General features: G+C 44.6%; 1 protein-coding gene and 1 long non-coding RNA gene across 5 annotated transcripts in view; one reads left to right on the plus strand and one right to left on the minus strand.

Annotated features, from left to right (window-relative positions):
- The first annotated feature begins 3,155 nt into the window (after positions 1 to 3,155).
- Znf608 (zinc finger protein 608) overlaps positions 3,156 to 17,072 on the plus strand; it is a 109,118-nt gene continuing 95,201 nt past the window's right edge. Inside the window, exons 1-3 of one of the 4 annotated variants that reach the window (XM_050149278.1) lie at positions 4,493 to 5,399; positions 5,776 to 5,866; positions 6,862 to 7,951. In XM_050149278.1, the coding sequence (XP_050005235.1) occupies positions 7,043 to 7,951 (909 nt within the window). In that variant the 5' untranslated portion in view covers positions 4,493 to 5,399; positions 5,776 to 5,866; positions 6,862 to 7,042. Of the gene's footprint in view, positions 3,440 to 4,492; positions 5,400 to 5,735; positions 5,867 to 6,828; positions 7,952 to 17,072 lie in introns of those variants that run through there. The other 3 variants (XM_050149276.1, XM_050149279.1, XM_050149277.1) reach the window with 3 other exon arrangements.
- On the minus strand, positions 4,356 to 5,452 carry LOC126506005 (uncharacterized). Its single transcript, XR_007593060.1, has 2 exons — positions 5,355 to 5,452; positions 4,356 to 4,494 (listed from the first exon to the last, which is right to left on the minus strand). It is a non-coding gene; the product is annotated as an uncharacterized lncRNA (long non-coding RNA).

Genomic DNA, 17,072 nt, shown 5'->3' on the forward strand with positions numbered 1-17,072 from the left:
TATCATCACACCATTCGGAAGGCAGAGCCTGGGCTAACTAGTGAAATGAACATTAAAAAAAAAAAGGAAAGGAAGTAAAACTGATTTCTGGCCCTTAATAATACACCCCTACATCAGAAGAGTCACAAATAAAGACCACCTTGACTTTCTGTGGTGCCTCCTCTTAAGCTCTTTGCAGGTACAAAATAAAAAACCCAGTCTCCTGCCAGGATTCCACCTCCTTGCTAATGATGTGTTACATGCAGCGCTGAGCTGATTTGGGCGCCCATGGAGGGGTGGTGGTGGTTACTATTGCAGGTAGGATGACACGCTTTAATTACCTTCCTTACGCTAACCTCATGTTTCCCCCACCCCTCAATTCTGCCCCTTTTCCCAGCCATCTGCTCTGTCTCACGTGTCTCTGGGTAGACACCCAATGAAACGTAAAATTACAAGTGTGCACTGAAACAGTCCACTGGTCTAATCACTTAAATGCAGTAGACTCCGCTAGGAAGACAGGGACACTCCCCGACACGTTACCTTGATAAGAAATACAGGTAATGATAAAGAAGAGGGCAGGAATTTGAAAGAGACCAGAGGGCACAGGAGGAGTGGGAGGGGCGGACCGTAAGGGTGGATATTATGTAAATATAAGAATACTGTGAAGTTCTCAAAAACATTAAATAATCAAGATGAAACATTTCAGCTCTGTAAACAGAACCAAACTTTTCTGTTTCGTGAGGGTGGAGAGTAGCTAGTAGCTAATTATCTTTCTTTCAGTTTTCTATTAACTGTGTGTCCTCTGGTGCCTCTTGACTGTCCCCCACCCCTCGTCAAGCAAAGCAAAAGCCAAACACGTGCAAAGCCAGTGTGACAATAGTCTGTTCAGAAGTCGCCTGGAAGAATCTGGGGAGTGGGAGAGATGGGGGTGGAGAAAAAAGGACTGAGGGAATGTTAAAATGGAAAGAAAAAGGGCTTTAATTTCCAAAATAACTTGAATTAAATCCGTAATCAAGTTGGGCATAAACCTTCATCTTTGGCCAGTGGTGTTTAATTTTTAGGTTTTGGTGTTGAAATCAGGGCTAGATTCAAGTACACATCTCAATGGTTAAATTTTGGATCCGGTTATACTAAACCTGTAATCCAACTCTGTGATTTTTTTTAGGAAAGTGTCGATAGATGATGTTTAAATACCTTGTGAAGTAATTTTGTCTTAAGAGCTAAGGATTAATTTTTTTCTAAAGTAATAACAACGTATGGGGTTACCATAACCCGAAATGGAGACACACAGACACACCCAGGACACAGGAAGTGCACAAGACTGAGATGGTCTTTGAGGAACCACACTTCTTAGAGACGTTAAGACTCCATATGTATTATCCTGTTACTAATACACAAAAGCAAAACTTGTATAGTCAGAAATACTGTACAGACATCAGTGCTAAAATGGTAGATGGGTGGACATTAGGCATCCAGTCTGCCCCAGATTATTTGTTAATGTACAGCTTCAATTGGAGTGAAAAGGACTTTGGGCGGGCGAGCCAAGCACGCCTATAGATCGCATTCTCCGCCTTACTCCTATAAAGGTCAGAAATCACTGTTTGTTAATGTTTGCAACATCTAGTTTAGTTCATCTAGGGCAGTGAAACAACAAATTGGCTTTTTTTTAATGGACTAAATATATTAAAACCACAAACATTAGTCAATAGCCATTATTTATAACATGTGGCATAAATGTTTTTATTGATCCACAAAGTCGCCACCAAACATTTACATCACAGCTGTCTTCTGCCAAGGGTAATTTCCTGTGTGCCCCTTTGCCTAAGCGAAGGCCCATCTCAGACTCCAATGGTCTAGTGAGAAGCTCCAGTGATACCCACTCCCTCAAACTTGGGGCTTAATTAAAATTCACAGGCTACATGATTTTAAAATCTCCACCTTCTAGCTCCTAAAATAATTGAAAATGGCAACACGAAGTTAAAAATAAACCGTGTTCTAAAGGCTTACTATGTAAGACTACATTAGCTTAAATATATCGAGTTGCTATTTCACATTAGCCTCTTGTCCTGGAAAACGAGTCCCATTAACGTGGCTGCGTTTGTCTTACCATAAAAGTGAGAACATTTTGTACGTTTGTGGGTTGTGGACACAGCATTCAGAGAATTTAGAATCTCTGTCCACTCCAGAGTTAAAGATTTGAGAAAAGAATTCTGACAGATCATCCAGACGGTTAAAAATTAAGGACAGGGGCTGTTTAAGGGGTTAATACGCCTAGTGTATTTTATCTTCTACAAATCGATTTATTTTTTTTAATAAGGCTGGTCTAAGGCCTTGATTTATATTTATTTATTCGAGTCGCAGAAGATCAGGAGAAGAGATTTGTTGCTAATTTAAGAGAGCCATTCATTCGGTTGGCTTTATGGTCGTCGGGGTCCACACGTTAGTTCTTCTAGACGCGAAGCCTGGAAACAAAAGGGTTACTTGTTCCCCCATCACCGAACGCCTTCCGGGAGGGGGGGGTAGGGGAGAGGAGAGAGAGAGAGAGAGAGAGAGAGAGAGAGAGAGAGAGAGAGAGAGAGAGATTTTTCTTGCAGGAAGAGTAAGGTGGTGGGGGAGGGCTGCGAGGCAGAAGCTGCAGAGAAGGGGTTACCGAGTCCTTGGGACATGGAAGGGACAACAGCAAACCGCTCGCGTGGGTTTCCACGGAGCGGCGTTCCCGCTCTGCGCCTGTGGCTCAGCTGGCTTCCCTCTGCCACCGAGCGATCACATACATTATTTCCCCCAAGATAACACAATCAAACTTGCATTTACCGACATCCTCTCTTCGTAGCCTGCTTGAGATGTGTTTTAATAAATAAGTGTTTTATGTGAATGATGTAGTAATTGAAACAGGCGCCCCATTTTCCCCCTCCCTTCGTCCTGCGGGAGGTTCCGCAACCCCAATCTGCTTGGAAAATAAAACGCTTTGTCTCCACCGCCACCCCCCATCGCACCCCCACCCGCGCTCAGTGTGTGTTTTATACGTGTGTATATCTCAACCCCCTACAGTAGCCAAGAGAAAGCAGCTAGCCAATGGGAGAGCCCAGTTTCATAAAAGCTGCTTTCTGATTGGCCCGATGCGAAAGGGCATTGGGAACAAAGAAAAGTCCCTTTCAGGTACACAGGCTGAGAGCTCCTTTGGCTCCACTCCCCTGTGCGTGTGTTGTGTTTCAGTTCTGATTCCACTCTTCCAGAACAAGCTTGGTGTGTGTGTGTGCACCGGGGGGATTTTGCTTTATTTTGTTGTTGTTTTTTTTTATTTTTTTATAAAAAAAATACACGGGACGGTCTGTGACATTTGCTGGTTCATCTTTAATAATAAAAAAAATTGAAGAAATTATAATTTCCAAAATAAAGCGGCTGCCACCAAACACACTCAATGCAGTTAGAAGGAAAAGGTCAACTCGCTCCCATACAGACCGTAAGTACGGTTGCGTGGTGTGTCGCTCTGTAGCACTTTAGTGGGGTGTTCATGCAGGGGAATGTGCGAGTTTTATGCATTGAAATGAGGAACTAGTTACAGGGTTTGGCTTTGCATTTATAACAACCCAAGAAGGGTGAATTTTATCCAGTGGAGGGTGAAGCATTTGTAACTTCTTTAGACAAATTAAGCCTGACTGGGCACTTGGGCTAACTTAGAGTAAATTACCTTTTTGGGCTCTAACCCAAAGGAAACTAGGAGTGATTCAGTTACACACCCTGGTCCGCCGCGTGAGTTCTCTAGCGCACCTTCCCCCTCCTCCCTTTTCCTACCGGAGCTGAGCAGACCCCCGCCCAGACCGAGGCAGGCAAATGGGAACCCGGGTAGAACAAGCCGATTTCTCTCCTGTCACATCCTCCTGCTCAGTAATTTAATAGTAAACTAGGGAATATTCATCCATTACATGTAATGGCTGTAACTACCATTTTCCATCTTCTTTAAAAAAAAAAAGGCAGGAAGAAAAAAAACACCATTAAGAGAAAGGGGGGGAGCCCCACCCAACCCAAACAAACCCACAAATAGTAACAATGGTGTGTTTATTACAAGGCTGGGTTTGGGAGCTAGCAAAATGTTTTTCTTTGTTTAATACATGAAGTGGGGAGGGGGGGTCACAAAAATCGCAGGAACTCCGAGGTATCCTGCCCCCTCCCCCAGGCGTCCGCCCCCTGACCCCTTTGGGAAAGCAGACAAATTGGAGATCAGTTGAGGATAGGTTTATAAGGTGTTCCTTTAAAACATCTGCTTTGCTCTTGTGGCCATTACATTTACTTCCGAGATCCTAGATGGCCGAGAAATGTTTCACATTCAGAACTTGTAGCTTCGCCCACTGCAGGGCGTGCGGGGGGGGGGGAGGTGGCGTGGGGGGGGAGGGAGAGACCTTCAGTTTTTTTTTTTTTAAAGACCAGATCAGTATTTTCTTGATACGCTTGTCACCATTTTTGTTCTCACGACAACCAATTGAGCCCTTGATCCTCACGTGATGTGAAAGGCTTGCACTGTAACAAAATCGCTCCTTTTAGATGGTTGGTGTTGCTAACGCGCCCATCCCCCTCTCCCAGCCCCGACATTTCCAGCAAAGCGACTCTCCGCTTCCAATCCATCAACAATTCATTACTGCTTTTAGCTTCCAAACGCCAGCTAATTAAAAATACTAAGCCAAGCTCTGAGGCCATCTGACTAAACACAGGAGGGGGTGGGCGAGAGGTGGAGAGAGGAGGAAAAAATAGAGACGCGCTGTTTGCTGCGTGCAGAGAGGGAAAAATTGTCCTGGAAAAAGGTCGCCTTAAAAAAAAATCTTTTTGACTCTAATTATCGAATTACCACATGACAGATCGGCTTGCGCGGCGGAGGATTTTAACCCCTCCTCGGGGACTATTCTAAGAACTCGGTTCTTTTTTTCTCAAAAACAACATAAAACAGGAAAACATCACATCCTTCAGGTTTCCAAGACAGCCCCTTTCAGACGCCGTTATTTTCCCCGCTCCACCGCCCCCCGCCCCGGGCGAAAGCTGCTCTAACTGGTTTATCAGCTCCCTGCCTCGTCTGCTCCCTCCTCCTCCACACCTTTCTTTTCTCCACCAGCCCAGCTCCTCATCCCTCCCTTTCTTCCTCCTTCTCCTTCCTCCTCCTCCCCCACCCTCATCCTTTCACCCCCTGCGTAAGTTAGTTGGAGAAATCAAATGTCAGGACGGGCGGAAAAAATGCCACTTCCCGACTAACAGGCGGAATCCAGCCCAGATTTTCAGTCCTTTCTTCTTATTCTTTCTTCCCTTTCACTAATTTATCCCGATGTTAGCACATTCTGTCTCGTTACTAGAGGACGCCTGTAGGTTTGCTACATGAGATCATTACTTACTGATCACGGTGACTCTGAAGTCTGCAACTGAAGGCGGAATCCGAAGTTCGGAAAAGTTTTTTCTCTAATCTCTCTCTCTCTCTCTCTCTCTCTCTCTCTCTCTCTCTCTCTCTCTCTCTCTCTCTCTCTCTCTCTTCCTCCCTCCTTCCCTCCCTCCCTTCCCTCCCCTCCCCCTCTCTCAACACCCTATTATTCCGAATGCTTGTTAAGAGGAAAAACACCCTTTGGTGCTTGGGTTGTGAATGGGAAGCCTCTCCCAGCTGCACAGTGACACGTTTTTTTTAAAGGAGAAAAGGACTCCAGACCTTTTTGCCAAAAGGGGGATGGGGAAGTGGAATAATGTTACTGAGTGATTATTTTGGCTGAGGTGTGTTACTTGTTTTTTTTTTTTTTTTTCCTTTTTGATCATTTGGTGTTTAAGTAAAATGAGGCACAGGCTTGTGTGCCGATTGGCGTGAGAAATACCTTTTGATTTTCGGGCCAAATTTTAAAAAATGGTAAAGGATTAAAAGGTAAGCATTTTGTGTGTGTGTGTGTGTGTGTGTGGTGTATGTATATTTATTTATTTTCTTGACAACTGTTAAAAGGGGGCTGATCCCTTTAAAAACTGTTTTAACTGCTCTTTGTCAAACACAGTCATTTGTGGTCACCGAGGCCACCGTGGTGCAGATCACCTAAAGTGTATGTCTTAATCAGTTTCCCTATAGTCAGTAGCACCATATTTAACAGACTGAGCAGGTCTGTGACCCAGGGTTATGGCAAAATTGTTTAGATGAATTTCCCTTTTTTCTAAAAAGGCAGATATTTAACCTTTCTGCTCACACTGTCTTTTTACTGAGAGAAATACTCTTAGAGAGGTCTGTATATTTTTCAGAAAGAATTGCTTGACTGGGGGTGGGGGAGAAAGGGGTGGTATCTATGTGTGTGTGAGGGGGACTACTGTTGCCCCCCCCCCGTTTCTTATGGGGAACAAAACTACATTACACAGGCAATTTTAAGTAGTATTAAAATTAGAAAGAAAAAAAATTTAGTGACATCATTTTGAACATGGGTCCCAGAGAACTTTCAGGGCCTGGTTATTTACCCTGCAAGAGCCAAGATATGTTTAGGGATGTTTAACAGTGTGTTTTACTTGTCTGAATGTTCATGATCTTTTCCTGGGGTTGAAATAGCCCATGTGCCAGGCAAAAATGTTCAACTTAAAAAAAAAAAAGCCACAAAAATCTTTCTGGGCTTGAATCAGATCCTTGGAGATATTTTAATGCTTTTAAAGAACTGGCTATACCCCTGTTGTTTAGAGGGGTTTTCAGCTTCTGTAAGATGCTTATTGTCAGGGGTGCTGTTCAAGTCTGCCTGTTTGCCTTTAAACCTGGTATTGGACTGGAGACAACAATGAGCCCCTTACTCTCTATTCTTCCTTATACCCCTCACCGACTCCCTGCTATGAATCGTTTTCTATGCCGGTAACATCCAGACAAGAAATATTCGACTTTTCCCCCCTCCACAGGAGATGGTGGACCTGGAGTGAGGGTGTGAGATCTCTGGACACATTCTTGGAGTAGGAAAAAGGAGAAGATTGGAAGGATTTTTTTTTTCTTTAAGAAAAAGCCCAGCGGAGCTAAACGAATGTCCCCTCATCTCCCAAGGAAAGTTCATCGGATTTTTAATCTAGAGAACTCATCTTCAGGATGTCCGTGAACGTTTCGACTGCAGGAAAAGGTGTGGATCCAAATACAGTTGATACTTATGACAGTGGCGATGATTGGGAAATCGGGGTTGGAAATTTAATCATTGATTTGGACGCCGATTTGGAGAAGGACAGACAGAAATTTGAGATGAATAATCCCACCAACTGCACTACCAACAGCAACACTAAGGACTGTGGAGGTCCGGCCTCCAATGGGACCGGTGCTACCTCAGCCTTAGCTGATGGCCTAAAATTTGCTTCTGTTCAGCCCTCCGCTCCCCAGGGGAATCCACACAAAGAGACCAGCAAATCAAAAGTGAAAAGGGCTAAAACTTCTAAGGATGCTAATAAATCTCTGCCTTCTGCTGCCTTGTATGGAATTCCCGAGATCAGCAGCACTGGCAAGAGGCAGGAAGTCCAAGGGCGCCCTGGAGAGGCTACTGGCATGAATTCAGCGCTGGGTCAAAGTGTGAGCGGCGGCGGCGGCGGCGGCAACCCAAATAACAACGGTACCAGCACCGGGACCTCGGCTGCCACCACGGGGGCAAGCTCCTGTGGGAAAAGCAAGGAAGAGAAGCCAGGGAAAAACCACAGCAGCCGAGGCGCCAAACGGGATAAAGATGCTGCGAGATCCCGGAAAGACAAGCACGACCTGCTGCAGGTCCACCAGAATGGCAGCGGAGGCCCGGCCCCCTCCGGTGGTCACCTCTATGGCTTCGGGGCCAAGAGCAATGGAAGTGGTGCGAGCCCCTTCCACTGCGGGGGCGCTGGGAGTGGCAGCGTTGCGGCTGCAGGGGAAGTTAGCAAAAGTGCTCCGGATTCGGCGCTCATGGGAAACTCTATGTTGGTCAAAAAGGAAGAGGAGGAGGAGGAGAACCACAGGCGAATCAAGAAACTGAAAACCGAGAAGGTAGGATAAGGTCGCCTTCTTGTGTGTCCCACTCTGTGTGCATCTGTTTGGGGATGTGGGATGTGCCTCCGGGTGCCTTACACTTCCTAGTGCTTTCGGGTTCTCCGTGATTTCTATGCCGGTCATCCTTTATGGGTGTTATCCGGAGTGCAGTGTTTGGCTCTTGCTTCTACTGCTGCTGCTGCTTCTGCTGCTTGTGGTGCCAGGTTTGAAAGGTCATGGGGTGGGAGGTCCCGAGTGTCCTAAGTGCCTTTTGCCTTGCAAGGGCTCCTGGCCAGCCAGCAAATTGTCCGCGTGCTTTGAATAGAAAACCTGCTGCAGCACTAGCTTGACTTTCGTCCTGGTTTCTTCCCTCAGGAGATTGGCGTCTGTGTTATTGTTAACGACGTGTCCTTAGGAACAGGGTTCTAGTTCCCTCTGTGGGAAGGAGTGTGAAGGGTTATTTGCACTCCCTGTTCTGTTACTTTCCCCCAAAAGAGTTCTGCCAAAGGATGTACTCCAGTCTTGCAATGTTGGTCACTGATTTCGTAACTCTACAGCCAAAGTGTGATGGTTTTGGTGGCTGTGAGGACTCTCCTTTGACTCTCTCACCTGTCTGCAGCTAGAGCTGTAAGAATGCTCTCACTTGGGTATTTAGCTGGCCTGGGCAGTCGGAAGCTCAGTTAAGTAAGAATTGGAAAGCACACTTGGCTCGTGTTCCTGAAATGTGACGCTCTAACCGAAGGGGGCATGGTGGCAACAGCGAAGGGGAATCCTGGAAATGCGTGCTACACTTAACAGTGCTTGACTTAGGCCACTTGGACCCTTGCACCCGTCTTGGTCATTGTCTTAAAGTCTGTGGTTAGACACTGTACTGGAAAAACTGCCCCCAGTGTTACCTTGCTTAGGCATGGAGGCCTGGGTCTTGTTGGTCTGGGATGCAGTTGCTTTGGGATAATGTTTGGCAACTGATGGGCTTGTGTCTATCAGGAACATTGGCTGGGAGGTGAGCGATGTGTTTCTATGAAATTAGTGTTTAGATTCATTCCACAAGTTGTAGCATGCAGATTTAGTATTTTCTTTGTTGTAGCAATGTGATATCTAAATATGCTTATTATACGACGTAATTTCCCCCTTTCTGTCTTGATCAGAATTGTAAGTGATGCTGAGAAATCTCCTGGGAATTGTTTCTGCATGAAATGATTCACAGTTCTCTGGTCCCTTTTATTTTCGACTTCATGCTCAAGTTTTAAATTAGAACATAGGACTAAAGCTCTGATTTAGGCTCTGATGGAGGTAAAGAAAGGTGTGGACAACAGTCTCAAACATGCAAAAGGCCACTGCTTACATTTTGAATCCAAATCCTCTTAGATAGCCTTTTACATTGGTGAATTTAAATGAACTTAAAAAAATATACTCAGGTTTTGCTTCTTAGTTTAAATGTGTGGTTTCACATAATTTCTACCAAAAGACGTTTTGAAATCTTCTTATTTCTTAGTACAGTGGGGCATTTACTTTTGTTGCCAATAGTCTTCCAATTGCAGCTCTAATCTGCTTTAACTATCTGGATGAATTGCCCTAATCCAGTGCTCACAATGCTGTGGTTAAGGAGTCAGAGCTGTTTGATTGGATCCCCTGGCTGCTGGGAATGTGGGAGGTTCTGCCCTTTTGCATTCCCCTTAGCCTTTTAATCTTCCAGCCAAATGTTCACATTCAACAATTTTGTTTAGCTGGCGATCGGAACATTTCAGGCTCTCAAAGGCTGCTGTCATGGCAACTGAGATTAGTGCGTGGTGTCGGTTCTCCAGTTTTTGTGTTCTTTTCGCTTCCCAGTCACAGAAGGAAGTGGGTGAGAAGTGGGAAGGCTAAATTATTCACACACATGCAACGCATCTTCAGGCAGAGCAGTATAAATGGACTCGTATGAATTCCATAAACGAGGAGCAAACAACTCATGGTGGGCGCCAAGGTGGGGGAGGGAGGAGAGAGAGAACACTGGCCCGCAGAGGGGAAGCTGTGCACCAACCTCAGCCACTAGACTTGGCCCAGACATTCCCTTAGGATGGTTTCCAGGGTGCTGGAACCACAGTATTGGCCATTCTTGTCAAGCTGAGGTGTTGTTGGCTTGAGATCTCAAACATTATTCCTTAAGTCCTGTCCTTCCCAACCCCCAAAAGACTTGGTAGGTAACACATCCATCCTTGGCTCCCAGAGATGGCATCAGTACCACGCAGGGAAGCAAACCTAATTCCATTAACTACTGGTTATTTCAAATTAGCCTTTGCTTTAGAAAACACTTTTAAAGATGCCAATTTAGGAAGCAAAAACTTAGTAGGCCCCTTTGACTTGAAAAAAATATTTCATATCTGAAGGTTATTTTTTTAAATTCTATATGTTAGTTCAACATTGCTTGAAGAACAAGTGCCTCCCGAGTAAAAATGATTAACCTGCAGCACTTATATGTGGCTCTTACGTGTTTAGGGGAACACATTAAAACTCTATGGGCAATGTGTGTGTTGTTAGTATGGTTTTTTTTTTTCCTGGTTAGAAGGTTAGACAAGATTTGTGAGTCTTGATGTCACTGGGTAACTTTCCCAGCATGCCGACATGTCTATTTTTGGTCTGTTTATTCTGTCTTTTCACTACACAGAGTCATGTAAAACATGATAAATTGGACCTTATGAAACCTAATTAAATCAATGAGCGTTCTGGCTCCTTTATGTGGAAACCACAAGTATGTTGTAAAAGTCGCCACTCCCTTAATACGTGAAAAAAAAAATCAAAACACGCCATAATTCCAAGATGTTTGAGCTATATTTCTACAACCCATTTTGTGGTTAAGCCATCAGTGACATGTCTGAGTAAGGAGATTTGATGAGTTGGCTTTTGGTTGTTAAAACCTGCCTCCCCACCTGCCTCCGCCTTCCTTGCAAAGCATAATGGTCCTTCATTGAAGCTGTTTCCCAATCTCCCTTCATCGTTTTACAGTTTAGACTTACCAGAGAAGGAGCCATTGGGCTGGATTAAGCAGTAACGTTGAGTACAGTTAAATTCAGTGTAGTTATTCAGTCACTAGGATGTTAACACACAGGGAAAAAGTCCTAAAAACAGCTGATGCTTAAACAGAAATAAATGAAAGGCAGACGTCATATTTATAGTTGTTGTGTCTTAGGGGTCTGTGCAGTGCGTGTTGCAAGGAGAGTTATTTCTGTAATATCATAAACTCTTTTCATTTCTGTGGGCCTTGTCTTTCTAGAGACGGTGTCTATAAATGGACCTGTCTGTAAGAGGACATCATTCATTTTGTTTTATTCTCCTGTAGAAGCCTTTTTACACTTCACTAGGGAATCCTGACACATTCTCTAAGTGAGTGTGAGCAGTTTAAGAACATATTTTGATTAATGGCTTTTGTGGATATGCCCCCCTCAACACCCCCCATAATATAGTGTGTCCTGTGAATTAGGGAGTGCATTGGATCTAAGGCGGAATGAAAGGGCAGGAAGGTCACTTGCTTTAATGAAACCACTGAGTCCATTGTAGTTGGACGGTGCACAGTTTGCAAAGTCACATGTGGATTTAGCTAAAGGTGGCTTCCTGTCAGCATTGCCTCCCCTTTTCCAATAGACATCCTGGGGGGGGGGGTAGAGGGTGGGGATGGCTGGGGGAAGCTGTTCAGCTGCGTCTGTGAGAACACATGGATCTGGGAGTATTTGTGTGACCAGGTCCATCAATGCATTCTGAGTTTAGCATTTGAAATCTGTTAGGTTTGCTGAAGGAAGAAAACAGGAAAAGTATGCACAGTTGTTCCAGACTGAGCTTAAGAGGGTACCCCACAGCTACTTTAATGTCTTGTCAAATAGCCTGCAATGCAAAGGGGGGGAAGGCAGGTGGAGGGGCTGGATGTTCAAATGTCCTAGGGTTAAGAATATGCTCTTCAAATGAAATTGTTTGGGTGCAAGATGGTTTTAATTAGAGTATTATAAAGACTTAGTTTTTCCTAAGCAGCGTTTTATAGTTAGTAAGCGAAATGAAGGCTGAAAGTGCTAAGCAGGAATCTCCCTAGCCACAGAGGTGTTCAATAACCAGATTCAAACGACACGGAAAGTACCATCTGGTCTTCGTTTCCAGCATGAAACACAGGGATTCAATGAATGGCTGAGATTTGCCCCAATTCTGACGATGTCTGTGCTTTTTTGTGTGTTTTAATTTTAGAAAGTTCACCTGGTGGTACTTCATAGAAAATTGGAATTGCAGTAATATGAGCTCCACTGTGAAAACACATGTCCCCACTTTTCTTTTAACCAGTTCCACTTTTGTTTGGAGGGTTTCCAGAAGTTCAGCCATTGACCACTGCCTATGGGTTATTCCGTTTCTACAGGCCCTCACAACGAGGGGGTCAGTTCTTCAGAGATCTAAATGATTCTGTCAATTTTCCTCCTGGAGGCTACTGAGGGGAAAGGCTCCCCAGGGCTAACCCCGGTCATCACTCTTCATTAATCTAATTTTGTGTGATAGTGCTGGGGACCCTTGGTGTTTACTATACATAGGCCATACTCTAAAATCCTTGATAAGCAACAGCATCCCTTAAGGATAACTTGCCAGCCCTTGACTCTTAGTCGCCCGGATTCTTGGTTCTGGGCTTAGTGGGAACCCTGGGTAAAACATTATCTGGCCTTTGTTTGAGGTCTTTTATTGAAGCTAATGACTGAGTTTGTGCCTTCCTGAGATAAATGACATTATCTCTGAGTGGGCTGACAGGAAACAGACATGTTAATGGTGAAGCTGCGGGGAGTATCTGCTTGGGTTCTGACAAAGGAGTGGAGAAGGGACCCCTGGTTGTGGTCATTAGCACCTAATGCATTCTTGCTCGGTCTAAGAGGCCCTTGATAATTGGAAAGCTATTTTAGCCACAAGCACTTAAATCATAAATTTACTACTGTTAGTTGTTTTGCATTTTCCAAGAGTAGCAAAGTAAAGTGTTTTTGTTAAGAACTATCTGTTCTGCTCTTGGAAGGTGGCAGCAGCCGGGCTCTTGGTAATGAGTGACATTTGGGAGAACTGCAGGTTGAACCATTTGTTTTTAAAATCAGGTGGGCACCTTCTTTGTCTTTCAGCATTGCTCTGCCTTCCTTCTGCATTCACAGGTGGAAAAAACGTAAAGGCAGCTCCAAATATTTAGGGAAGTCAGTTTTGTATTTGAAGATGTCTCATGGAGGGGTGGGGGGGGATAAAAATCTCTTTTTTATAAGCTGGGAAAGAGATTTTGCTCAGTGATTTGAGTGTGATGAAACCTGCCTTTTGAAGTGTATGTTTAAAAAAGTCATGGGTATAATTGAGTTTCAATGCAATTTAAACTCTGCTGCTTGAACGAAGATAATTGCCACGTTGAACACACTCTAGAGGTGCAGAAGAGGTGGAGGGATCATACTCTTGTATTCTTTAATATTAAGCATTGGGAAGTTTGTCATAGTAATTACTGTAGCACAACATGGTTTTGATCGCCAGCGCTCTACTTGCCAGCGACGTGAACATCAAGGGTTTTTCTTGAACACCAAACAGTTTATTTCTAAGTTACCTGGATAGCATTCTCCTGTCATGTAGAAGCCAGAACTAAGGAAACATTGGATTGCCCTTGGCAGCAACATCACAGTGAGAATATCGCTTCTTTATTAAGATTGTTACCAGCAAATAACACATGTCTGATGCTGGGCCATTGAATATGGAAGGACCAGGAAACAGGTGAAACTTTCGCTTCAGTAACCATTTAGGTGGTCACCAAGTAAGTGATGTAAAGATCCTATTAGAGCCCTGTAAGGGATCTGTCATAGACATCTGTGAGTCGAAATGATGTAATTGCATATGTAGATGTTGGTTTGGTAGTTTTAGGTAGTATGAACTTTATTCTCAAACCAAAAACAAACTACAACAACAACAACAACAAAAACCCCAAAAGTTTTGAGAAGGCTCAAAGGGTAAAGCCACAAAGCCTAATGACCAGAGTTTATTCCTTGGGATGGCTCCTCTGACCCTCTTTATGTGCCCTGTGGCAGGGGCACACCCCATACCTGAGGGCAGATGCACCCATAAGCAAGCAAGCAAGCAAACAAATAAATAAAATGTAATTTAAAAAAAGTACCACTAATTTTACACATCACTCTTCTCCAGAGAAAGGAGGCCCCTCCCTCTGTTCCAGTTCTGTCTCTTCCACTGAAATTTCTCTTAGGGCTTACTTGCTTCCTGTTACAAGTGCTTCCTAATTCAAGCCAAAGGTTTTAGCAACTGGCACAAAGCCATTGCAACTGAATGCAAAGTTGTCGAACCACCCTTAGCTGGTTGACCAGCAGCTGGGCTATTTGTAAGGTCATTTTGAGAGCTGCAGGGGAATTCAAGATCATGAGACTGGCTGGCACTTGCTTCTGACAACTGACTGCTACAAGCCTGCTAAATTTTGCTTAGAAACACCTTTGGGAATGCAGTCGAAGAGTATGGGTTTTGCTCCAGGAACTGAAGTGATCACAAAGCAAATACATGTGCTTGGTAGGCCAGGGGGCCTTAAAACTATAAGGATCTCATCTGATATTTTACCCCCAGAGAAGTTACATGAAAACTTAAAGTCTACCATGTAGCTGTAACAAGGACCTTTAGGGTGTTCTGTTAAGACACGTGGGTTTAAAGTGGCCAACAGACATCACTGCGAACTTTTTTGAACTTTTTCAAAGCCACTCCCTCTTCTTTCCCATCACCCCTACACAGCTCTGATTCTTATTCACTGGGACTCTCATTTTCCTAGCTTTCTTCCTCCTGAGACTCTTCATTGTCAGCGAGCACCTTAAGAAAAATGTACAGCGCGGGGGTGGGGGCGGGCATTTAGGCATATCCAAATAATGCCCTTATGACTGTAGGCGTCATGGTTTAAGAGTAAATAAAAATATATTGGTTGTGTTTTGTGCTGTTCATAATGATCTTAGAAAGTCCGTATTTAGGGTTGAGAATGGGTTCATTATGTTAACCAGAGAGCAGATGGCATGGTGCCACAGACGGATAATTTTACTTAAAGGGACTTTGAAGGTTTTGATGTGTTTTCTTTTCCTCTTATTTCCCCGATGGCTTCTTTTTTATTGAAGGGTAACTTAAGGAGACCTGGTAGCAATTTTACTGCCTTCCCCTGACAGTTTGAAATAATAGCTTGGTCTTTGGTTGCGTTGATCTTGTACCAGTGAGCTTGGTTCTGGTTTTTGTCGTGTGTGTGTGTGTGTGTGTGTGTGTGTGTATGTATGTGTGTGTGTGTGTGTGTGTGTGAAGTGTTTGCACTGTGTTTTAAGAAATGGACTCTTTTATATGCTTCACTTAGCATCGACGACCAAGTTCCAGTTGGTCACACTTTCTTAAAGTCCTGGAAGTTACTGTTCGCCCTTTTGATGAAAGAAAACCCCTGGCTCTGTAGGAAAGCTTGCCTGTCCCTCTGGCTGGCTGCCTTCCTTACACCTCTGTGTCTTTCACATTAGGCACTGGAGGTTCAAAGGTCAGGTCCAAGTCGCTCCTTGTGAGCTTGGGGGCCTATGTCGGAGGGCTGCACTCTGGTGAGGTACCAGCCTCACCGCACTCTTGAATTCCGCTAGCAGAAAATCACCGTTTATATTCCCGTGTAGATTCGACAGTTTAGTTCATTCTTCACTTAAAATAAGAGGGGGATCTGGAGAACATTCCCCCTCCTCCCCTCCTCTTACTCCCTCCTTTCCTTTTCCAAACTGTTCTCAGCCAGACCAACTTACTTTTGAATTTCCTGTCATCTCCTTCACTGACTTTATGGATAGCTCATATTAAAAACAATAATGTTTGGCTTGGAAGGACCAAAGCCTTGGGTTTTCATTCTTCATGGAGGACTGTTTATTTGCATGTGGCTCACCACAGTACATGGATAATGCTATCAAATCTGGGTTTTATTATGGGCTCATGATTAGCAGAGTGGCGCTTGGTTCTGTGTTCCCAGCTTCCAATTCTTTTGTGATGGAAATGAAATCAGGACCAAATCTAGGAAGCGAGGGAGAAAAATAGGCAGCCACAACAAAAAGAGCCTGACCTTTGACCTAGTTCGAAAACAAGTGATGATTTAAAAAAAAAAAAGTCCAAGTGAATGAAACAGAGAGTCTATGTGAAGCTGTGTGGAAGTTGGGCAGAACGCTGATGGACGGTGGACACCCGGTCAACTAGGCAGATTGCGTTGTCTGACATCTTAGAAACTGATGGAGAAGCGCTGAGCGTTCCCAGATCCGCCAACTGCTGGAAGGTGCAATCTCAGTTAAGTCCCTCCTGTGTGCGGCTGCCGCCCAAAGGGAGCAACATGATGTCAGAAGCGAGCAATTGGTCTCCCTTCACCCCCTGCATCCAGCTCCATTCGGGCAATTGTCTCCATTTACATTCCTTGCCCAAATCCTTCCCCAGCCTTTCCCGTGCTGGCGCAGCAGATGCCAGACACTGAAGTCGAAAGCCAGCAGCTGTTTCCATTACTTCATGGCTCTATGAGCCCTCACAAGCTGCTTCCCCTCCCCCTCCTCTCCCCCTGGCAAAGAAAGGCCCTCTCCCTTGGACTTGGGCGTCCACCCGTGTGTCACAGTGCAGATCCCATTATTTATTTATTTATTTTATTTGTATGAGGGGGCCAGATACCGACCCGGCCTGGTTCCCTTGGGGCGTGGCCTAGGCTCCCGGGGCCGCGCTGCGCGCTCCTGGACTGCGGGGACGAGCCCTCCTTGCAGCCAGGGACCCGTTTATGGCCCTGAGCACAGTAAATCTGTCAGCTCTTCAGGACGCCACCACCTCTTTCTTCATTTGCTCCAGCTTTTCGTCTGACAACGTTCCCCTGAGGCGGAATTCTAATCTGCTTCCAATTAGTTGTAAAATGTGACTGAAATTTCCACATTATGACTGCTGTTTTACTTACACGCACACATCTAGAAACAAATTAATGCCCTTCAATATTTATTTATTTATTTATTTATTTATTTATTTATTGAGCCCTTGGATTTACTCGAAGAGGAAGAGTTCCCGACTATTAGGAACGACTTCCAGGGTTCATAGCTCCCCCTTCTCCGCTCTCCTATTTCTCCTCTCTCCTATGCGGAACAGGAGAAGCCCTGTGGCT

Source organism: Alexandromys fortis, unplaced genomic scaffold (genome assembly GCF_014885135.2).
Source record: "Alexandromys fortis isolate MF-2015 unplaced genomic scaffold, M_Fortis_MF-2015_v1.1 scaffold_60, whole genome shotgun sequence".
Taxonomy (NCBI): Eukaryota; Metazoa; Chordata; class Mammalia; order Rodentia; family Cricetidae; genus Alexandromys; species Alexandromys fortis.